Genomic DNA, 18,217 nt, shown 5'->3' on the forward strand with positions numbered 1-18,217 from the left:
CTTCCCGCCGACAAGAACCACTCACGTGAGTCTAAAAAGCCAGCCAAGAACGTCCTGGGGGATCCTCTCACCACCCTAAGGGATCCTGAAATGGAGCAATGAGCTGCTGCCCGAAAAACAAGACACAAGCCGCCAGCTCCGAGAAGGGCTCGAAACATCTCTGTGTCCTATTACCTGGAAACATGCTCCCTGGGACTTGAGGACCTTCTCAACATCCCTTCACGGGGCCTGGCAGGCAGGGGAAAGGGGAGGAAACGCACTTTCCCTGTTTACAGAGACAAAACACGCTTCCCACCCTGGCCGAGCTGAGGGGAGGGCCACACCTGCGGAACCGGATCCACCGCAACCTGCCCCAGCTGACCCTGCTCCTGAATGCTCCAAGTCTGACAGCTGAGGCCCGCCTGACCCTGCCCCACTCCACTGGCCGGGTCTCCTCGAGCGGCCTTGCCCACCCGACACAGCAGGCCGCGGCCCGGCGGGGCCCCTCGAGACCGGGCTAGGACAATAAGGAAGCAGGACGCAGCTGGGGGAAGATGGAGAGCAAAGGCCAGACAGAACCCTGTGGACACACTGATGGAAACCACAGGCCAAAGAGGCCTCTCGGGCACGTTCCCAGGAAAAGCGGAGCCCAGACGGCCAGGCAAGGCCGCCCGCAGTGACCTCACCGTCACACGCTGCCATCAAGCTCTCCTATCTCTGACCAAGGTTACATCCACCGGGTCTCCAGAGAGAAACATCACCTGGACATGCCTTCCTCACTCAGCAAACGTGAAAAAAGGCTGTCTGTTGACCTGACATGCTGCTACAGAGACAGACAGACAGACAGACGTGAGTGCGGGGCGGTCAGGGAGGGGACACAAGCTCCAGCGGCTGCTGTGGTCCCCTACAGCACGAGAGCACTGGACACGGCAGCTCCAAGTGCCTCTCCCCTGGACGCGTCCGCTCCTCCAGCTAGCACGTCAGGACGCGGGCCCGCAGCACGGCTCGGCCCTCCCCTACCACGGAGAACTGCGGCCGGCTGTGCCCGGCTCGGAACGTTGGCTGGTTCTCCAGGGGACTCATCTCGGTGGCAGTGGCAGTGAAAGGTGGGGCTGCTGTTGTGGCTACTGACTTGCTAATGACATTTTCCAGGGAATCCGGTGCCCTGCCGCTCAAGGGGTCGTCCATCTTGGCTACAATGGCGTTCTGCCGATCATTGTTGAGTATTACTGTAGTCTGGGGGACGACGCTAGGGAACAAAAGAATCACAAAGAAAAAGAAGACCTTAAAACAACAACATTCATTTTCAGCGTACATAAGAGTCATTCAATACAGTCAGCTCCCCATGACCTGCACTAAGGGCGGGGAGGTGGCCCCAAGCGGAAGTCACGGGTCAAGGTAAGGGACGGTCCACACTGGACGAAGAATAAACCAGAGGTGTTTCCCTTTTTCTTTTTGTTTTTTACTTTTTTTCTTTTGAGGAGAGAGTTTACCTTCCCTCACGGCCGGTGTTCTCAGTGGAGTCGAGTAGGAATATTGACACAGAAAGGAGCGAGAGCTCACGGGGTGTTGGGCAGTTAAGGTCTCTGAAGGACTGCGTCGGCATAAACACAGCTTGCTATCCATACTCAGTGCGTCCCAGAGATTTCCTCCATGACAAATCGAGGCTTTCCTCAGCACGACGCTTGCCAACACCACCCCAGGGTTAGGTCTGCTAGGAAAGGGGCAAAACCACGCAACGGTGTCCCCTCCGGCTGCTACCAGGGGACTGTGGGAACCGCAACACAGAGCCTGGGCTCTTCCCCCCAAAGGAAAAGGATTAGACAACAGAACAGAGGCCCTAGTCCCCTCGGAGAGGCAGCACCCTGCCCGGACACCCTCTGGGAGGCGGCCTATGAGTTTCAACAAGCGGCGGCCGACAGCACATCTCACCGCGGACTCCCGGACCACTGGGTCACTGAGCGTCCGGCGACTGGAGCTGTGGTCCCAGGAAGCCGGGGCGTGCTTTGCGGGGAGGGGGCGGGGCCGCACTGGAAACGCACAGCAGCACCACGTGGGAAGAGGTCATTCTGAAATTCTACCACTCGGGGGGAGACGATGCTTTCACATGAGAAGTTTCACGTAACCCAAAGCGTGTATGAAAATGCAACCCAGGGTCACAGCCACACGGCTGCTAAACCCCCTCTCCCCAAATCAGGGGCACAGACAGCGCCGTTTCATGCCCGTGGAAACCACAGGACCATGAGGTGTTTTTCTAAGATAAAAGCTGAATCAACGGCATTTCATTCACAATTATTATTTTTTTTTAATTTTATTTTATATATTTATTTTATATTATTATTTTTCGGCGATTCTACTTTCCTCGGACAAGGACCTAAAGGAAGCCAATCCTTACAGCCCAGCCACAGGGCAGGCATCACAGTAACCCGGGCCGTGACCCTCGACTCGGTACCACGGGTACAGCGGGCTTTCCAGATTTACGAGTCTCCTATGTCGAGACTGGCGATTCCTGGTTCTTGGGCATTTGCTATCTCCCTGCAGCAAATTCCATGGAGCCCCGCTCTCCTGCGGGATCCTACACACAGGCCTCCCCAGCCGTCTCCTCCCACGAGCCGCTCACGAGGACGGCTCTGCGGGCTAGCAGTGCGCTAAAGGGAACTCACCATGGGCAGCAGGACACGAAAGCTCTCGAGGTCTGGAAGGGAACAGATTAAAATGTACTCGTGGCACCGACTGGCAACGCTGTTGGACAAACAGACCTTTCCTCCCTAACAGCTCTTGTCGAGGGCAAGGAAGCAATGTCCGGAAGCAGCCAGCGTCAAGGTGAACAAGTAGCCCGAAGGGGCACCCACGACGTCCCGGGGCTCCTTGACGGGGGCCGCTCTCAGCAACGCCACGTCCACTTCCTCGCCTTGCAGAACAAACTCTAAAACCGTTTTTGCTTCGAGCGCGCACCACGGGCAACGTGTCCGTTCTCTCTCACAAAGCCCCTTTCCCACCTTAAAGGGAAAGGAGCCGTCCCTGCAGCTACACAGACGCGCGCCGTCCGTCCGGGGTCAGCCCCCCAGCGGAACGCGGGGCCCCGGGGAGGCACCAGGCTGGGTGTGAGAAAGCCGATCCGCTGCTGACCGCCACGGCGGCCCCGGCGCGATACCAGCACCCTGCTCTCGGCTTTTGGCAAACCTGACAGACGACCTAGTTACCTCTTGAGCCCAGAGATCATCAAAAGTCATCCCCAAACGACCGCGTACAAGGCCCTTAGACACGGCCCGAGGAGCTGAGAGGCGTCTCTCCTCCCAGAACGAAGCTTCTCAGCACTTGAAACTTTGAAAACTAGCACTGGAAGTAGGACCAGGGCTGACCCTCGTCTCCCTTTAAGCGGTAAGTCATACTCATGCACGGATTCGAGGACTAGTCAACACGAAAGCCCCGTCCATCTCAGGGACGCAGTCGGAATCCTGGACTATTACGAGTTCGTTCTAGGCTAACACACGGACGTGGTTTTGTTCGACTGGGTACGAACGCTGTCAGGAGATCCGTCCGAAAAGCTTTCAACACCTGTGGCCTCACAGCTACAAGAAACACTTTCTTCAGCTTCAGCCTCTCTCTCTGCCCCTGCTGCACGGAAGTACGTCGGCCGATGGACCCAGCAAATGCCAGGGAGAGGAGATGGGAACGAACTTTCAAAAAAGCAAAGGAATGGGGCGCCTGGGTGGCTCAGTGGATTAAAGCCTCTGCCTTCGGCTCAGGTCATGATCTCAGGGTCCTGGGATCGAGCCCGCATCGGGCTCTCTGCTCAGCAGGGAGCCTGCTTCCTCCTCTCTCTCTCTGCCTGCCTCTCTGCCTACTTGTGATCTCTGCCAAACAAATAAAATCTTAGAAAAAAAAAAAGGCAAAGGAATACGGTGAAATTCAACTGGGGAAAGCACATTCGTGGGGTGTTTTTAAACAGACGATGGTATTAGATTATAATGCAAACATCTGAGAAAGCAAATCAGTGTTACAACACGCCAGAAATTTTACACTTTCAACTAACGCGATGCAGTTTATCAGCCTCAAGGTGTACAAAAGAATATCTCATTTTTCAAAAATTAAGGAACATCTATATCACACTAGTAAGAATGAAACTGTCGTCGAAGGGTTGATATGGAAAATTGCCACCATAATGTGCATGTCCTGCCTGGGCTGAGCTACACTCCCTAATTATTCAATCACACTGACCTGCATGTGCTATGAAGCAATTCTGCAGATGTGATTGAAAGTCCTCTCACTGGCTGACTCCAAATTAACCAAAGAGAGATGATCCCGGCTGGGCCTGGCCAGATCAGGTGGGGGGTCGAGGCCTTCTTTCCTGGTCTTGGAGGTGCCAAGCGCCCCCCGCCAGGTGATCCTGACCTCCCCCTCCTGCCGACCTGCTCTAGATGTCCAACGAGCTTGGCTGCCCCCACAAGTGTGCTGGCCAACGCCAACACAAACCCTTACAGCTGTACAGTCCCTCTCTCGCTCTATCACGCTTCCTCTCTCAGCCACACACACGATGGTGTCGCCTACTGGTTCTGCTTTGAAATAATTAGAGGTGGTAAAGTATGCAGAGTCCCGTGCCCCCGTGGTGACACCCTATAAAGCATGTAGCTCAGTACCGTAGGGAAAGCCCGAAACTCACCCTGGAACCCTTCTGGGAACACTTCTGGGAACGAGCCTCTAGTCCTTCCTCAGACTTCCCGGCTATGCGTGCGCGTGTGTCCGCGTGTGTGGTTCTGGGAGGACCGACCCCACACGCACACCCGTGCTCCTGGGCCGACGCTGCCCCTTGAGACATGTCTGCCCTCCCAGCCTCATCCCTGCCCCAGCAACCGCTAACCTGCTCTCCACCTGTGCGGTTCTCACACTTGGCAACACAAAACACACACTGGCCTTTGAGCCCGGCTTTCTGGGCCGGGCGGAACCCCCGAGGTCCATTCCCTCGGGGCGGCTGAGGACATCCCCGCAGCACAGGGCGTCACTTGTGGGCAGCCTGCCCTCTACCCTGTACCCCCACCTGGGCAGCGGGAGACCGGCTGGTTTGGGTCACTACAGACAAGGCTGCCACAGACATGCGCGTGGTGCTTGTGGACACATGCTCTCACTTCTCCAGGCCAAGTGCCCAGGAACGGGACTGCTGGGCCGCACGGTACGTCCCGCATCTCCCCTCCTCGAGGAGCCCAAGCTTGTCATTTCACCACGTCCAACTCCTCACTGTCCTCACGGACGCTGCTTTCATACCACGTCTAAGAGGTCCGAGCCAGGTCCTGGGTCTCAAAGAGTTTCCCCTACAGCTTCCTCTGCAGTCTCGGCTCTACACTGATACCTGGGCTCCACTGGAAATTAATCTTTGTTCCGGGGTGATGTGACCCCAGGCTCCTGCCTCTCATTCTGCCTGCAGGTGTCCCGTGTCCGGACTGCATGAGTTAAAAGGCTGCCCTTCCCCCACTGACGGGTCTTTGCGCCTCTGTCGACGCTCCGCGGGCCTATTTCTAGGCTCTCTGCTATGTTCCACCCACCGACTGCTCTCTCCCTCCCTCATTTTGTTTTCTAAAAACTATGTGCCCAATTCATTCGTTGACAACCTTAAGTCATTTTCTATATCTTTACCTATATGCTTGTCGTTTTGGTTCTTTAAATAAAAACGAAAATACTGGGGCACCTGGGGAACTCCGTCAGCAAAGTGTCTGCCTTCCACTCAGGTCATGGTCTCAGGGTCCTGGGACTGAGCCCCACATCCAGCTCCCTGCTCAGTGGGGACCTGCTTCTCCCTCTCCCTCTGCTGCTCCCCCTGCTTGTGCGCTCACTCTCTATCAAATAAAAGATTTTACTTATTTGAGGAGACAGAGCGGGAGAGAGCACAGGAGGCGGGGAGAAAGGGAGAAGCAGACTCCCCACCACGCAGGGAGCCCCATCCCAGGACCTGAGCTGAAGCCAGACACTTGACCGACTATGCCACCCACGTGACCCTAATAGACAAAATCTTAAAAAAAAAATAAAAGAAAAGGAGGAAAATGACACTCAGACTGTGCCGCCTGTTGTAATTCTAAGATTACGCTGGTTACAAGCCTAAGATTATGCTAATTACCCAAGTGGGATACGCTTACCTCAAAATGGCTTTGTTCAGAAGTAAAAGATACACAGTGACCTGTGACCAGGGGCACAAGGACCACTCCCCCTTGTGGACAGCGACTGAGTCCAGGGCCCCCAGCGACGCCCCCAGGAGCAGTCACGGTGGGCAGCACCGCCCCGAGGACCCCACGTGGAAGGACACACTCTCGAGACACGAGGGGCACCGCACTGCCTTCCCCGTGCAGACCAGGTGATACGGTCGCCCGCCCAAGGCCACACGGCCACGTGACACTGTCCCAGACTTCTCCAGGGACAGTCAAACCGAAACCAATGAGCAACAGTTCACAAGCCACTACTGTTTCAACATCAGAATTTTCTGGGAGGTCTAGAGACCAGCCCCAGTGAGCCCAGCGGTTTTGTGTTTTTTCTAACCATTTCTTCCGGGATTCTGCTGGTGCCACTACACCAACGACAAAATCGCACACGTGTTCACCCACGTCAGAGGCACAGGTGTGCCCCGCTCGCTGTTTCCCACGTGCTGCACTCAGCTCGTCACGCGGCACTCCCCGGCCCCCGCACCGTGCACAGGCTCTCTCTGTCCACCTGCCGCCCCGGTGAGTGCCCAGAACGCAAGCCTGCGTGTTTCACGGGGGAATGACTTCCACACTAAGCCCGGTGACTGAGCTCAGGCCTTTGGCTCTGGCCTCCAGATTCCCTGGTCTCAAGCTGTTGGTCCACGTGCCGAAAGAGACTAAGGATCATGGGCTAGAACAGAAACCTCACGAGAAGACACGCAAAGGACCACCGAGGGCGCGGTCACCCACGGAGGGTCCTGGAACTCTGTGGGCTTCAGGGCCCAGCACAGGACACGAGGCCGGGCTGACGCTAGACCCTCGGCGAACAAGAACTCTTATATGATCCGTCTTCGCAGCCTCACGGGGGTTGGAGAGAAGGAACGCCGCGCTCGCACGCATGACCTCACGGGCAGCTTCACTGTCCGCGCACAGAGGAGGGACGGGTGCTTGCAGAGGGTACGGACGTGCCCACGGTCTCCCCACGTACGGGTGACAGAGCTCGTACTCAAAACCAAGTGCCTCTCACGCTCTCAGCCCCTTGTGAGCCCAGCCCAGGAACGGCCCGATGGCACTTACTGCTACACTGCGCTACCCTTTCAGTGTGGGTTTCACGGTTTTATTCTGATGGATTTCAAACAGAACGTCTTCAGCTTTCAGAGGGATCATGCAAACGTCTTCCAAGCTAACTCACAAATGGGCCTTCCACGTCTCTTCTGTGGCAGGAAACCGCTTTGTGACCATGTTAGAATTCTCTGTACCAGAATTTAGGCATTAACATTTCTGTCCCCTCTGCTCGTCACTCACACAGAATGGGACTGTCATCTGAATATATGCCAAGGGGCTCTGTCGAAGTCTAAAAAATCAACAAACCACAAAAATAAAAGACTTAAACAGAAAATCTTCCTGAAAAATGCAGGATTTAAACTATTTCTCACAAGTTGGTGTTTTCCACTTTTTATTACAGAAGGAAAACAGAAAAGAAGCTTGTTTGAGCCATAAGGCTTAAGGACCCACACCATGGTGGATGCAGGTGGGGACACCGGGAGGTGGGGCAGGGGTGCCCAGGATCCAGCCCGGCCAACACTGGAGAGGAGTTCAGCATGTGACATGCACACGGCCCAGCAACAAACGCACGCAGACCTCGGGCAAAGAGAAGCCAAAATCACGCCAAGTCAGGGGACCCAGAGTTTCCAACGATTCTCTAGAAGAGCCTGATGTCAGCTCCGTGCAAGCCGAGAGAACGCGACACAGCTCTGTGAACCGGCTCCAACCTCACACAGATCTCAGGGGCGTATCACCGATCCTGAACGGACACTTGCACACGCAGACACACCAGAGCCAGGCTGCGTCCTCACGGAGAGAACCCCTTCAACGAGGACGGCAGGAGGGAGCTCGGGGCCCAGCTCCAACCGAACAGCAGGCTGCTCCGGGTTTGCGGCTGCAGCGAGCTCGGAGGGGACGAGCGGCCACCAGCTAGCCCGTCCGCCACAGGAACGGGGGGGTGGGGAATCTCAGTACACTGGAGTTACCCCAGAACACCCCTGGAGCTCCCTTATGGCACAGGCACAGCCGGAAGGTCAGGTTTATAACGAGCAGCGTGGGTGGTCGCTCCCAGTTACCAAGGAGACCATCCACCAGCACCGTCGGCGTTCACCGCACACTAACGCTCATCTAGGAGAGAAGAAGCCAGCGGCCGGCCAGCTGGGTTAATCCCAGCAGTGACAGGCCCGTGGATGTTCACGGAAGCAGCATCCGTGGCTGGGGGGACGCAGGGACCAGGCCTCACGCCACCGCAAGACAGAGAAGGGAGGTCACAACCACATTCTGTGCGGAAACCTCCCCTTACACTGGCGGGTGCGGGGGCACGACCATCCTAGGAGAAACTAACCTTCCAAAGACAAGGTTGAATGACTCGAAATGCCCAAAAGAGAGTCCCCTGCTGCCTCCTTCCCGGAAAAAGTCCTGAGAGCTCAGCGAGAGCCGTGCCCTGGGCACCGAAGAGACACCCACCCTCCTGCCCCGGCGCTCTCAGTCTATCGCTCGCACCAACCCGAGCCGGGCAGGGACCTTGCCGTCAAGCGGGAGGCAAGACCACAACCTCACAGGGCGACGGCCCCTTCACGGAGCCTCCCTCGGCCCACCCGAGTGAAGCAAGCAGCCCCACACAGCGTCTGGGCCACCGGAGGAACGGCTCCGTGCTCTGTGGCTGCGGGAGGAGGAGTCCCGCCGGAACGTTCGAAAAATATTTGGGAACATTTCTGTCTCCCTCCCACCCGCAGTGAAGCCTCCCGTGGACCCTATTCCGCTGACAGCTGGTCCCTTCCCGATCCGAAGGAACCATTTGCAAGGTTCAGCTGGGTAAATCCGACACGACACACATTTTCCAAAGGAAGCAATCTCAGCCAGTGCAAGAGAGCTAGCAAAGATCTCGAGTAATCCCACTTTCTATTCGAAGAAAACGCACTTGCAGATTCTTCTGAAACTCCACAACAGGCCTGCCCCAAAAGCCTATGTCCCTCGCCGCCGTCACGGCTGTCCCAGGACCGGCACGCAGGAACGCGGCTCGTCGTGAAACCGCGCGTGCAGCGTGACCGACTTAAAACACCGCTCGCCGGTCTCAGGCCTCAACAGCGCACACGAGGCGGGTGCGGCAGCAGGGGGGCGACAACCCGAGGTCCTCATGTCCGGGGGGCAGCGGGCTCGTGTCCACCATGAACCCCTGCGCCCTCCTCATATGGCGGGCCTGCCCCGGGAGCCGCGACGCAGCCAGGCTCCACTCCCAGACCCTCTCGCAAGCAAAGAGCGCCCTGGACAGGTGCTCGGGGGGACGTAAACAGGAGAGAGCCACGTTCTCAGAAACAGAGTGCGCCAGCCTGCGACCCTCAACGCGCGGGGTCAGAAGAACCCTCGTCGCAGCGGCTCGTAAACAACGGCAAACTGGAATTTAAAACACAAGAGCATTAACAACAGCAGCTGAAAACCAGGAGTTAGAGAGCTGCGTAAGGGAAAAGACCGATGGTGTTACGACGCCGGTTCTCTCCGAATGGAGGTTCGAGCTACCCCACCACCAGAGACGCGCTCCGAATCACGAGGAAGCGCACGACCTCTGCAAACACTGGCCACCGGGGCACCTGCTTCGGGTGTCAGATTACATGTGAGTCGTGAGAGCGGGTTCACGGTTCCCAGATCGTACGTGCATGGGGTGTGTGCTTCCCTCGTTTGGGCGTCGTGATTAGGGCACTAAGAGTGGGCAGCTGTCCCACGCAGTGTGCCTCAGTCCCGAAGAGAAATCCTACGTCTACAAAAGTAAGTGGAAACATCAAAAACTCAAAATTTGTACTCGAGCCCATCATGGCTGAGACCAAACCATCTGTCCGCGATTCAAACAGCCCTGCCCGGAGCAGCCGCGCACAGCTCCACTCCCGACTGAGACGGCCCACGGCCCTGAGGGGAGCCGCTCTCAGCACCGGCCAGCGCTCCGAGGCCGGCACAGATGCTCGGAAGGGGACCTCTCTCCACCCGGAAGCCACGGGGCTCGCAGAGCAGCCTTCCCCGAACACCCACCACGATTCCGACAGAAGGCCTGTGAGAAACAGAGCAATGACTCAGCAACCAGTGGCAGATGGACCTGCAGTAATTTGCTGATGAGTGTCTCAGGTCTCCGTGGGTAAATAAGCAGCTTCCCGGAAAATAACCCGACGTCCCTCCTCTGTGTGTCTGGTGTGACACAGCTCTCTGAAGGACAGGATTTTGAAAAGAAATCACTTTTATGTCTGAGTATAATAAAGAGGCCACTGGGTTACCACAGCTGTTTCAAAATTGTAGAAACACACAAAGGCCTTTAAAAAAAAAAAAGATTTAAGCTTAAAAAATAAAAATCTGTTGTAGGACAATTGTATTTCAATAAAAATAAACCATTTGTGCCTTAAAAAAACAAAAAACATATGCTTTTAACAGTAAGAAACAAGCATTTTTCTAATTAGGACATCCCATTAATGAAAACAAACACGGAACACCCACGTCTGAGTTGCCCTCTGACTCACCCAGGAGTCCGGCCCTAGAAGACCCCGCCACACAGGGCGCCTGGGGGCCTCAGTCAGTGACACGGGGTCTTCGGCTCAGATCATGATCTCAGGGCCCTGGGATCGAGTCCCGCGTCAGGCTCCCTACTCGGCGGAGAGCCTGCTTCTCCCCCTGTGCTCTCCATGTCTCTCTCTCTCTCAAATAAATAAAATCTTTTAAAAATCAAATACACAGAAGACCCTGCTGCACAAGTGGGTCCTCTGTCCCCTGATCCCGGCTCCACTCTGCCCGGCGGCTGTCCACTGGGGCTACGCCGCGCTCGGCCACGTCCTGCTCCCTGTGCCCTCCTCAAAGGGCTCTGTGTCTGGCTTCAAAGAAGGGCCAAGGAGGAACTTCTGAGCCGACCTGGGGAAGTGTCCCTGTCTGTGCACCCGGTCCCCCCAGCAGCGCCTGGAAGGACGAGCCCGCGGTACGGGGACCGGCATGGCCCATCCCGGAGCACTCCAGTCGCCTGCCCCTTCCGCCACCGGGGAAAGCAGCTTCAGAAGACTCAAGTCGCAACACCCAGAATCACAATTAAGCAAAATCCGAAGCTGCGGTGCACTTTCAAGGACGAAAAGCACCTGCCTGCAGTCAGCGCAGCCCACCTTCCCGTTCCCAAGGAGAGCGCCGCCACGGGGCAGAACCCCTCCAAAGACCCTCACAGACACTCTTATGACAACGATCAAGCGTTAGCACCACAGAAAAACAGCTTCCGTCACTGCCTTTCCTTGATTTGCTCAGACAATCGCACTCGGGTGTGAACGCTGGCCACTGGACGCCACACGCCCGCTCCGCGCGCCCGGAGGACACGGACCGGTGACGGATTCTCCGAGCCCCGAGCGCGCTCGCGTAGGCCGGCTGTCATCAGAAGCAGCCGACGGGGCAGTGGCTCTCCGAGTGCGGAGGGACTGGGCCCTGCTTTGGGGGTCACGGCTGGCTCTGGGCCACGGGGGGCCTCTCCAAATGCAAGCGCGAGTGGTTGCGGGGACGGTTCCTCAGGCACCACCCGGGATCCTCCTTAACTGAAAAGACCTTTACGGTGCCTGCATCCATCAGGCCCAGTGACACTCAGACCTCACCACGAACCACCCACAACAAACGCAGACGGGCCCCAGCAATCCTACGTTCTTCTTAAAAGCATACGGGTTGCATATAAAATAATCCAACTTTTATCTTCAATACCTGAGGCCCAAAACAGATAACTGGTGAAAGGACTTTGTGACTTGGTGTTAACCCACTTCTAGTTTGTTTTGGAGACTTTCCCTCTTCTACGTTCACTCACTGCCCACACTTGACACTTACAGTTTTTAATTACTTACATGTCTACATATTCGTAACTTGCAAATTAAACTATATTTTTTTCACTGATGAACTGGGATCAAATTCTTATTCTTTTTTTTTTTTTTTAAGATTTTATTTATTTGAGAGAGAGACAGTGAGAGAGAGCATGAGCAAGGAGAAGGTCAGAGGGAGAAGCAGACTCCCCATGGAGCTGGGAGCCCGATGCGGGACTCGATCCCGGGACTCAGGGATCATGACCTGAGCCGAAGGCAGTCGTCCAACCAACTGAGCCACCCAGGCGTCCCAAATTCTTATTCTTTACTTCTCCCCAAAATTTCATCTGAGTCGTTTTCAACTATTGTCCTATTTCTTTAAAAATCACTTGTGCAAGGGTGCCTGGTGGCTCAGTCGTTAAGTGTCTGCCTTCGGCTCTGGTCATGATCCTGGGGTCCTGGGATCGAGCCCCACATCGGGCTCCTCACCTGGTGGGGGGAGAGTCTGCTTCTCCGTCTGCCTGCCGCTCCCTCTGCTTGCGTGTGTGCTCGCTCCCTCTGTCTCTCTGACAAATAAATAAAATCTTAAAAAAAAAAGACACTATTTAAAACCATGCCTAGGAGGGAACAGAGAAAGGACCGTCCCTTCTATCCCTCTTCCGTCAGTGTCTGCATCTAACGGTTTTACTAACAGTATTAACGCACCTTGTGCTGAAGCCCAGCACGTGCGTGTTCTAGAATGATTTCATTCTAGGTCACCTGTACCTGCATCTTTAAAGCCAGGAAACCTGAGTGATTTGGACAGACTAGGTTAAACATTTGCGTCCAAGCCAGAAAACTTGCCTTTCGCTCTGCCACTTGTCAATACACGTGGAGAAAACCACAGCAGGTCAGGTCACACCAGATCACAGCACTCCCACTCAGGGAAGAGCTGATGGGGTCTCCCCACGAGCCTGAAATCACGAAAACGCTGAGGGGGGTCAGAAATGCTGGGGGCTTCCTGCAGCCCGGCAGTGCCTTTCTTTATCCAAGCAGCCCCTCCGCCATCAGACCGCCCGTGGCACCCCGGTCTGGGGGCACCGCCGCCCTCCTCCCCACCTGCCAGCTTCATCGTTGAAACTATGGGAAATGCCAAGGGGCTCCTCAGGCATGCCTAGGTCACCGTCGTCTTGTCCTGTTTGCAAGATGGGGACAGTTGATACGACTCCGTGATCTGGCCCAGCTCAGCCCGAGGCAGCCTGTGGCACGCAGAGGCCTGCGCTCCCCGCCGCGCACACCGCTCTGGAGAGAGGAGTCCCGAGACAAGCCGTCACAGGTGCCCTCCTCAGCCCCCGGCTGGTGCTGCCCCGCCGGGACCGTCACAAGGAGTCCGTGGCAAAGGATCCGAACGGACCCTCCCCGAGCACGGAGGTCGGCTCTTCCAGACACGGCGGAGAAAGCGGCAGGCTCGGGAGGACCGCCCTCCGCGCAGACCGGCGTCTGACCTTCATCTCCTCCTGCCCCTCGGAGCAGCGGTTCCCAATGGAGGTCCCGGGGTGGGGTGAGCGGGCGAAGCGCTGAAACCCAGTGGGGTACGGCGGGTCGTCACCTCAGGAGACACGGCCGAGGGGGGCGTGTCCGCCGCTGGGGCGTGTCCGCCACGAGGGGCGTGTCCGGCACGAGGGGCGTGTCCGCCACGAGGGGCGTGTCCGCCGCGGGGGCGTGTCCGCCGCGAAGAAAGGCTAAGACATGGTCGGTACGTGAGGCTCTTGCCTTCAAAAGTCCCCAGCACTCACGTGAGGGAACACAGGATTCTAACAACGGCCCAAGCCTGAAATCTCGCGCTACCCTGCGTTTCCACCCAAGGTATTTTTGGATAGTTTTACTACAACCAATCTTCTAGGAATTCAACTGTGGTTCAAGTCTAGAAAAAAACTACATTTTGCTTTATTTGAAACCTCATCAAAAACCGCTCATCTTGTAAGATTCCATGACGACTGGTACCTGAGTCCCCAGGCGGTGTGGCCGAGTGTGACAGCCCTCCCCGTCGCTGGGACTCGGCACACGGGGTTTGGGCAAATGGCCTGCTCACCGCCTCCTTGGGTGTTTCCTCCAACCATTTACAACCCAGAACACACGCTAGTTTATTATACCGTCTACCCTTTTATTTCTCCTCATGTTACAATTAAGACGTTATACTCCCTTCTCCATTATAAACTCTACTTTCTCAACATTACTTTTGAGGGTACAAAGGCATGACAGGAAGACTATTCTGAACCAAAGGCTGGGGCTGAGTGTCCCTGCCTGCAGAGCATACGCTCAACAAGTGTCCACTGGGGGAGGACACACAGACGCGGGCAGGAGACCTGTCTCAGAGAATACCACAACCATCCCCCTCAGGGACAGAGATCGGGTGTGAGGCCACACAGTGATCCCAACACAGGAGGACACTATCCATTAAACCCACAAGGCAGGGGTCATCCACAGCTGTCCCGGACAATGCAGGACAGGGGCCGCCTTCAAGGTGAAGCCTCGTCGTGGGCACCCCCAAACCACACTAGGAACCCCTCCCCAACCCCACATTCCCCGGAAAAAGTGCACCAAGGTCCTCCTGGGGCTCCTGTCCCCAGGGCACGTGGACAGGGGAGCCCAGCAAACACTGGCAGCAAGGCCCCCGCAAACACGCTTCAAGCGCTCGTCAGCTACAAGGATTAATTCTGCCACCGCCACACACTGGACGTCCTTGGAGCCAGCTGCGGGGACAAGCACAGGTGCCAGACTGAGCCTCAGCTCCTCGCAGGGGCTCCGGCATCTCGCGGGCGCCGAGGACGGACACCCATGAACAGGCCAAACATTGCAAGGCACCTTTCCCGTCTAAGCAAATCCTTTACGAAGTTCCAACTCAAACAGTGCCTGAAGGACCACACACATCGCTGACTTTAGATTCCAAATATTAAAAAGAAGAAAAAGGCACAGGAACAACTACCGATATGAAGGGAAAATCGGGTGACTCAAGTGAAATGGATAAGCACGACCGGGTGCCCACGGGCCAGGTAGAGCCGAGAGGAAGGGGAGGAACGCACATCTTCGAGGACCCAGTGGCCCCAGCCAAGAGAGAGGATGCACAGCGCGGCTTCTGTCCGACAGAGACCGGGGGAAGGACCTCAAGGCACCGGGCTGGGCAACCCAGGTGCGGCTTGTGGCTGTGATGAAACGAGTCGCCCAGCCACGCGCAAGGCGACGTGGACAGCCGGGCTGGAGGGCCAGGGGGCCGGGGAGCCAGGGGACCAGGGAGCCCGGGGGCTGGGGGGCCAGGGAGCAGGCGGCCCACCCTCCGCTGGGCTCTTACCATCGCACTTTGTTGCACGTCTGGGTCGCGCCGAGAGGGGAGCCCGCCACCATGGGGACCTGGATGGGGCTGTGCTGCTTGTTGGTGACCAGGTCCAGCTTCTCTTCTAACGACTTGCACGTGGCCTCCAGAGCCTGCAGCTTGGCCTCAATGCTGTCCAGCCGTAAGCAGATCGTCTGGTTAATGGAGTACAGGAATGACTGCAAGAGGAAAGGAGAAACCACTCAGAAGGGGTGTCGCAGCCACAGGGGACAGCAGCACAGACCCCGCTCTAGAGGCCCTGATCCCAACAGTGTCCGCTCCAGCAGAACGGCCCCTGCCCCTGGGCTCTTTTGTTTCCGGGGGCAACAGGTGCGCAGAACAGGGGCCACGCGCCGCCCCCTCGGGTGAGCCCAGTCCATGGCAGGAGCAGTGGCAGTGTGCAGGGTGTGCTCTGGGCAACAGGCTCCGGGCGACAGGCTCCGGGCGACAGGCGGGCACACGCACAAGCAGGCCGGGCCATCTAGCTGGGGAGGCGGCACACCGAGCGGCCACAGCCGAGCACTTGTGCACAGCAAGCCTGCCACCCAGTGGCCGGCCTGGCACCTCCAGCTGCAGCGCTGCGGCTGCCTCCCACTGGCAAGGCCCCAGGCCCTGCCGCCAGCCCACCCTGGGCCAGGAGAGCCCCTGGCTTCCCCGCCACCAGCCCCTGGGGCGGAGACACTGCGCGTACCCCCGCATCTGCACCCACGAGCACCCACGCTGGTCCCTGCAGCCCAGGCAATGCTCGGCAACCGGGAACTCGCTGGCGCTCTCCTCTCCTGCCCCCGAGATGGGGGGTGGGGCAGAAAGGGCGCGGGGCTGCGGGGACCAGGGCACAGGGAGCAGGGCTGCGGTGCACGGGTAGCACACGAGGCTTCTCGAGAATCCATAGGCTTGGCTGACGGCCCGGCCCGCTGAGTAGGGCAGCCCCACAGTGATCACAGCAGCCCCTCCCCGAGACGAGTCTTCACCACGCGGCTGCCAGGCGCAGGGAAGGCTGCCTCGCATCCTGCAGGAGGACTGGGGGCTGTCACTGCACGGCACAAGCTCGCGGGTCATCGTGACCACGGTGGGAAGTGCGGAGAGCCTGGCGGGCCCTGCAGACGCCACACACCCTGGGCCACCACAGAGCTTCGAGCTCCAGCCGCAGCGAGCAGCCAGCGAGGCCGTGGGGGGAGCCCCTCCCGGGCAGGGGGGGCCCCTGGGGCAGTGCAGGGGTGCGGGAAACCCTGGCAGGACAGGACGCACAGGGAGGAGCTCACCTTGATGGAGGGGTCCTGGCAGTTAATCTCTAGGCGCTGGCGCTTCAGGGCCGGCTCGTCGTCATCCGCCACCACATGGTTCTCCAGCACGACTGCAAACCGATGCAGACACGGCAGGGGTGAGTGCTGTGACCGCTGGTGCCCGGCCTCAGGCGTGCACAGCGTCTGTCCTAGCTCTCACGGACCAAAGAGCCGCACGCCGCTCCCGGGGCTCTGTGCAGCTCCCCCACCTGACTCCCAGCTTCATGACACCCAAGGACAGTAAGGACTTCTGTCCACGTCAAAGCCCTGTCAGTGGCGACCTCATCCGGAAATCAAACCCCTGGGTGCATACGCCGCCTTCCTACGCAGACACGACACAGTCGCACGCACCCACAGCCTCCCTGACCCTGTGCAGCCGGCCACCCAGCCCCTGCGTGGGGGACCAGCAGCTCTGCCCAGTCAGTGCCGACCGCCTTCCCTCCATCCCAAGGTCACTACAAACTCAACACTGAAGATCAACACACAATCAAACCCCACAACGGGCCACAACCAGATCCCCTCCTGAGGCACATGTCCCTCCATCCCTGAGCCATGGCCCCAGACCCGGTCAACCTCAAAACACAGGCGGACTTGCAGCGGCACACAGAACTCCAGGTTCGCCACCTGTCTCCAGTTCACACCACGAAGCCCCTTCCGTCTCACTGCAGCGTTTCTCCTCATCCTCTCCCTGCCCGCAGTCCCCAGAGCGCCCGGCCTGTGTGTTTCTCCTCCTCCTTCCTGCGTGGCCACACGTGGTCGCAGACAGAGAGCAGAGACACCCGCCTGCTCTGCGGCTTCAACCGACTTTCTCACGGTGAAGCAGTCGGGGACCCCAGCCCAGAATGATGACTGGTACGTGAGAACACACCGGAGTACGCGTAGAACACACAGTACAACGGGGTGTAAGTGTGCGCCTGTAAGCATACACGAGTGCACACACGCTTTGGGGTATCATCTGTCCACCCTCCATGTGCACCTCACACTCCAGTCAAGCAGGACAGACTCACCGTGACAGGCACCCTCGTCTGCCTTGTTCTGACGGCGCTCCTCTCCCCGGCCCTCCCAGGACGACCCACGCCCAATCACCTCCACTCACGGAAACGGAGCCGCCGTCCCCGCAGCCCCGCGCGGAGGCTGGAACTCAAGCCCGCTCTCACCTGCTACCAGCTGGGACAAAGGGCCCATCCCCCGAGCAGAGAGCTCCCCTGCCCCCTCTGCACAAAGTCGCCCACACACGTGGACCTGCGAGTCCTCATGTGCTGAGGGAGGGCTGGGGGAAAGCCAGGTGCCGGGCCTCACCACCACCTAAGCATGTCGCTTGGACAGGAGGCTCCGAGGTTCCAAATCACATCTCAGTTTTGTAAGTGTCAATGCCTTTAAGCCTGTACATACCAGATGACCCAACAAGAAACCAAAATGTAATGATAAACAGTCCCGAGGCTCAAACACAAGCCTTTCGTGGGTTCTAGGCAAGGATTTACCTAGAGGGAAATTGTCCAGAGCTGCACCTTGCAGAAACCAGCCAAGGGCCAGCAAGAACAAGCAGCTTCCCGCTGCCCGAAGGGCTGTGCGCTGTACCCTGTGGATCCCGCGCAGCAG

General features: G+C 57.7%; 1 protein-coding gene across 4 annotated transcripts in view; it reads right to left on the bottom strand.

Moving 5' to 3' along the window:
- Positions 1-18,217, bottom strand: part of BANP (BTG3 associated nuclear protein) — a 103,361-nt gene that overhangs the window by 58,657 nt on the left and 26,487 nt on the right. For 2 of the 4 annotated variants that reach the window (XM_032853788.1, XM_032853787.1), the window contains exons 3-5: positions 16,598-16,689; positions 15,315-15,514; positions 1,112-1,228 (exon numbers count right to left, since the gene is read on the bottom strand). In XM_032853788.1, coding sequence (XP_032709679.1) covers positions 1,112-1,228; positions 15,315-15,514; positions 16,598-16,689 — 409 coding nt within the window. The remainder of the gene's footprint in view (positions 1-1,111; positions 1,229-15,314; positions 15,515-16,597; positions 16,690-18,217) is intronic. The other 2 variants (XM_032853790.1, XM_032853789.1) reach the window with 1 other exon arrangement.

This window comes from Lontra canadensis, unplaced genomic scaffold (genome assembly GCF_010015895.1).
Source record: "Lontra canadensis isolate GAN:19392208 unplaced genomic scaffold, GSC_riverotter_1.0 scaffold8, whole genome shotgun sequence".
Classification (NCBI taxonomy): domain Eukaryota; kingdom Metazoa; phylum Chordata; class Mammalia; order Carnivora; family Mustelidae; genus Lontra; species Lontra canadensis.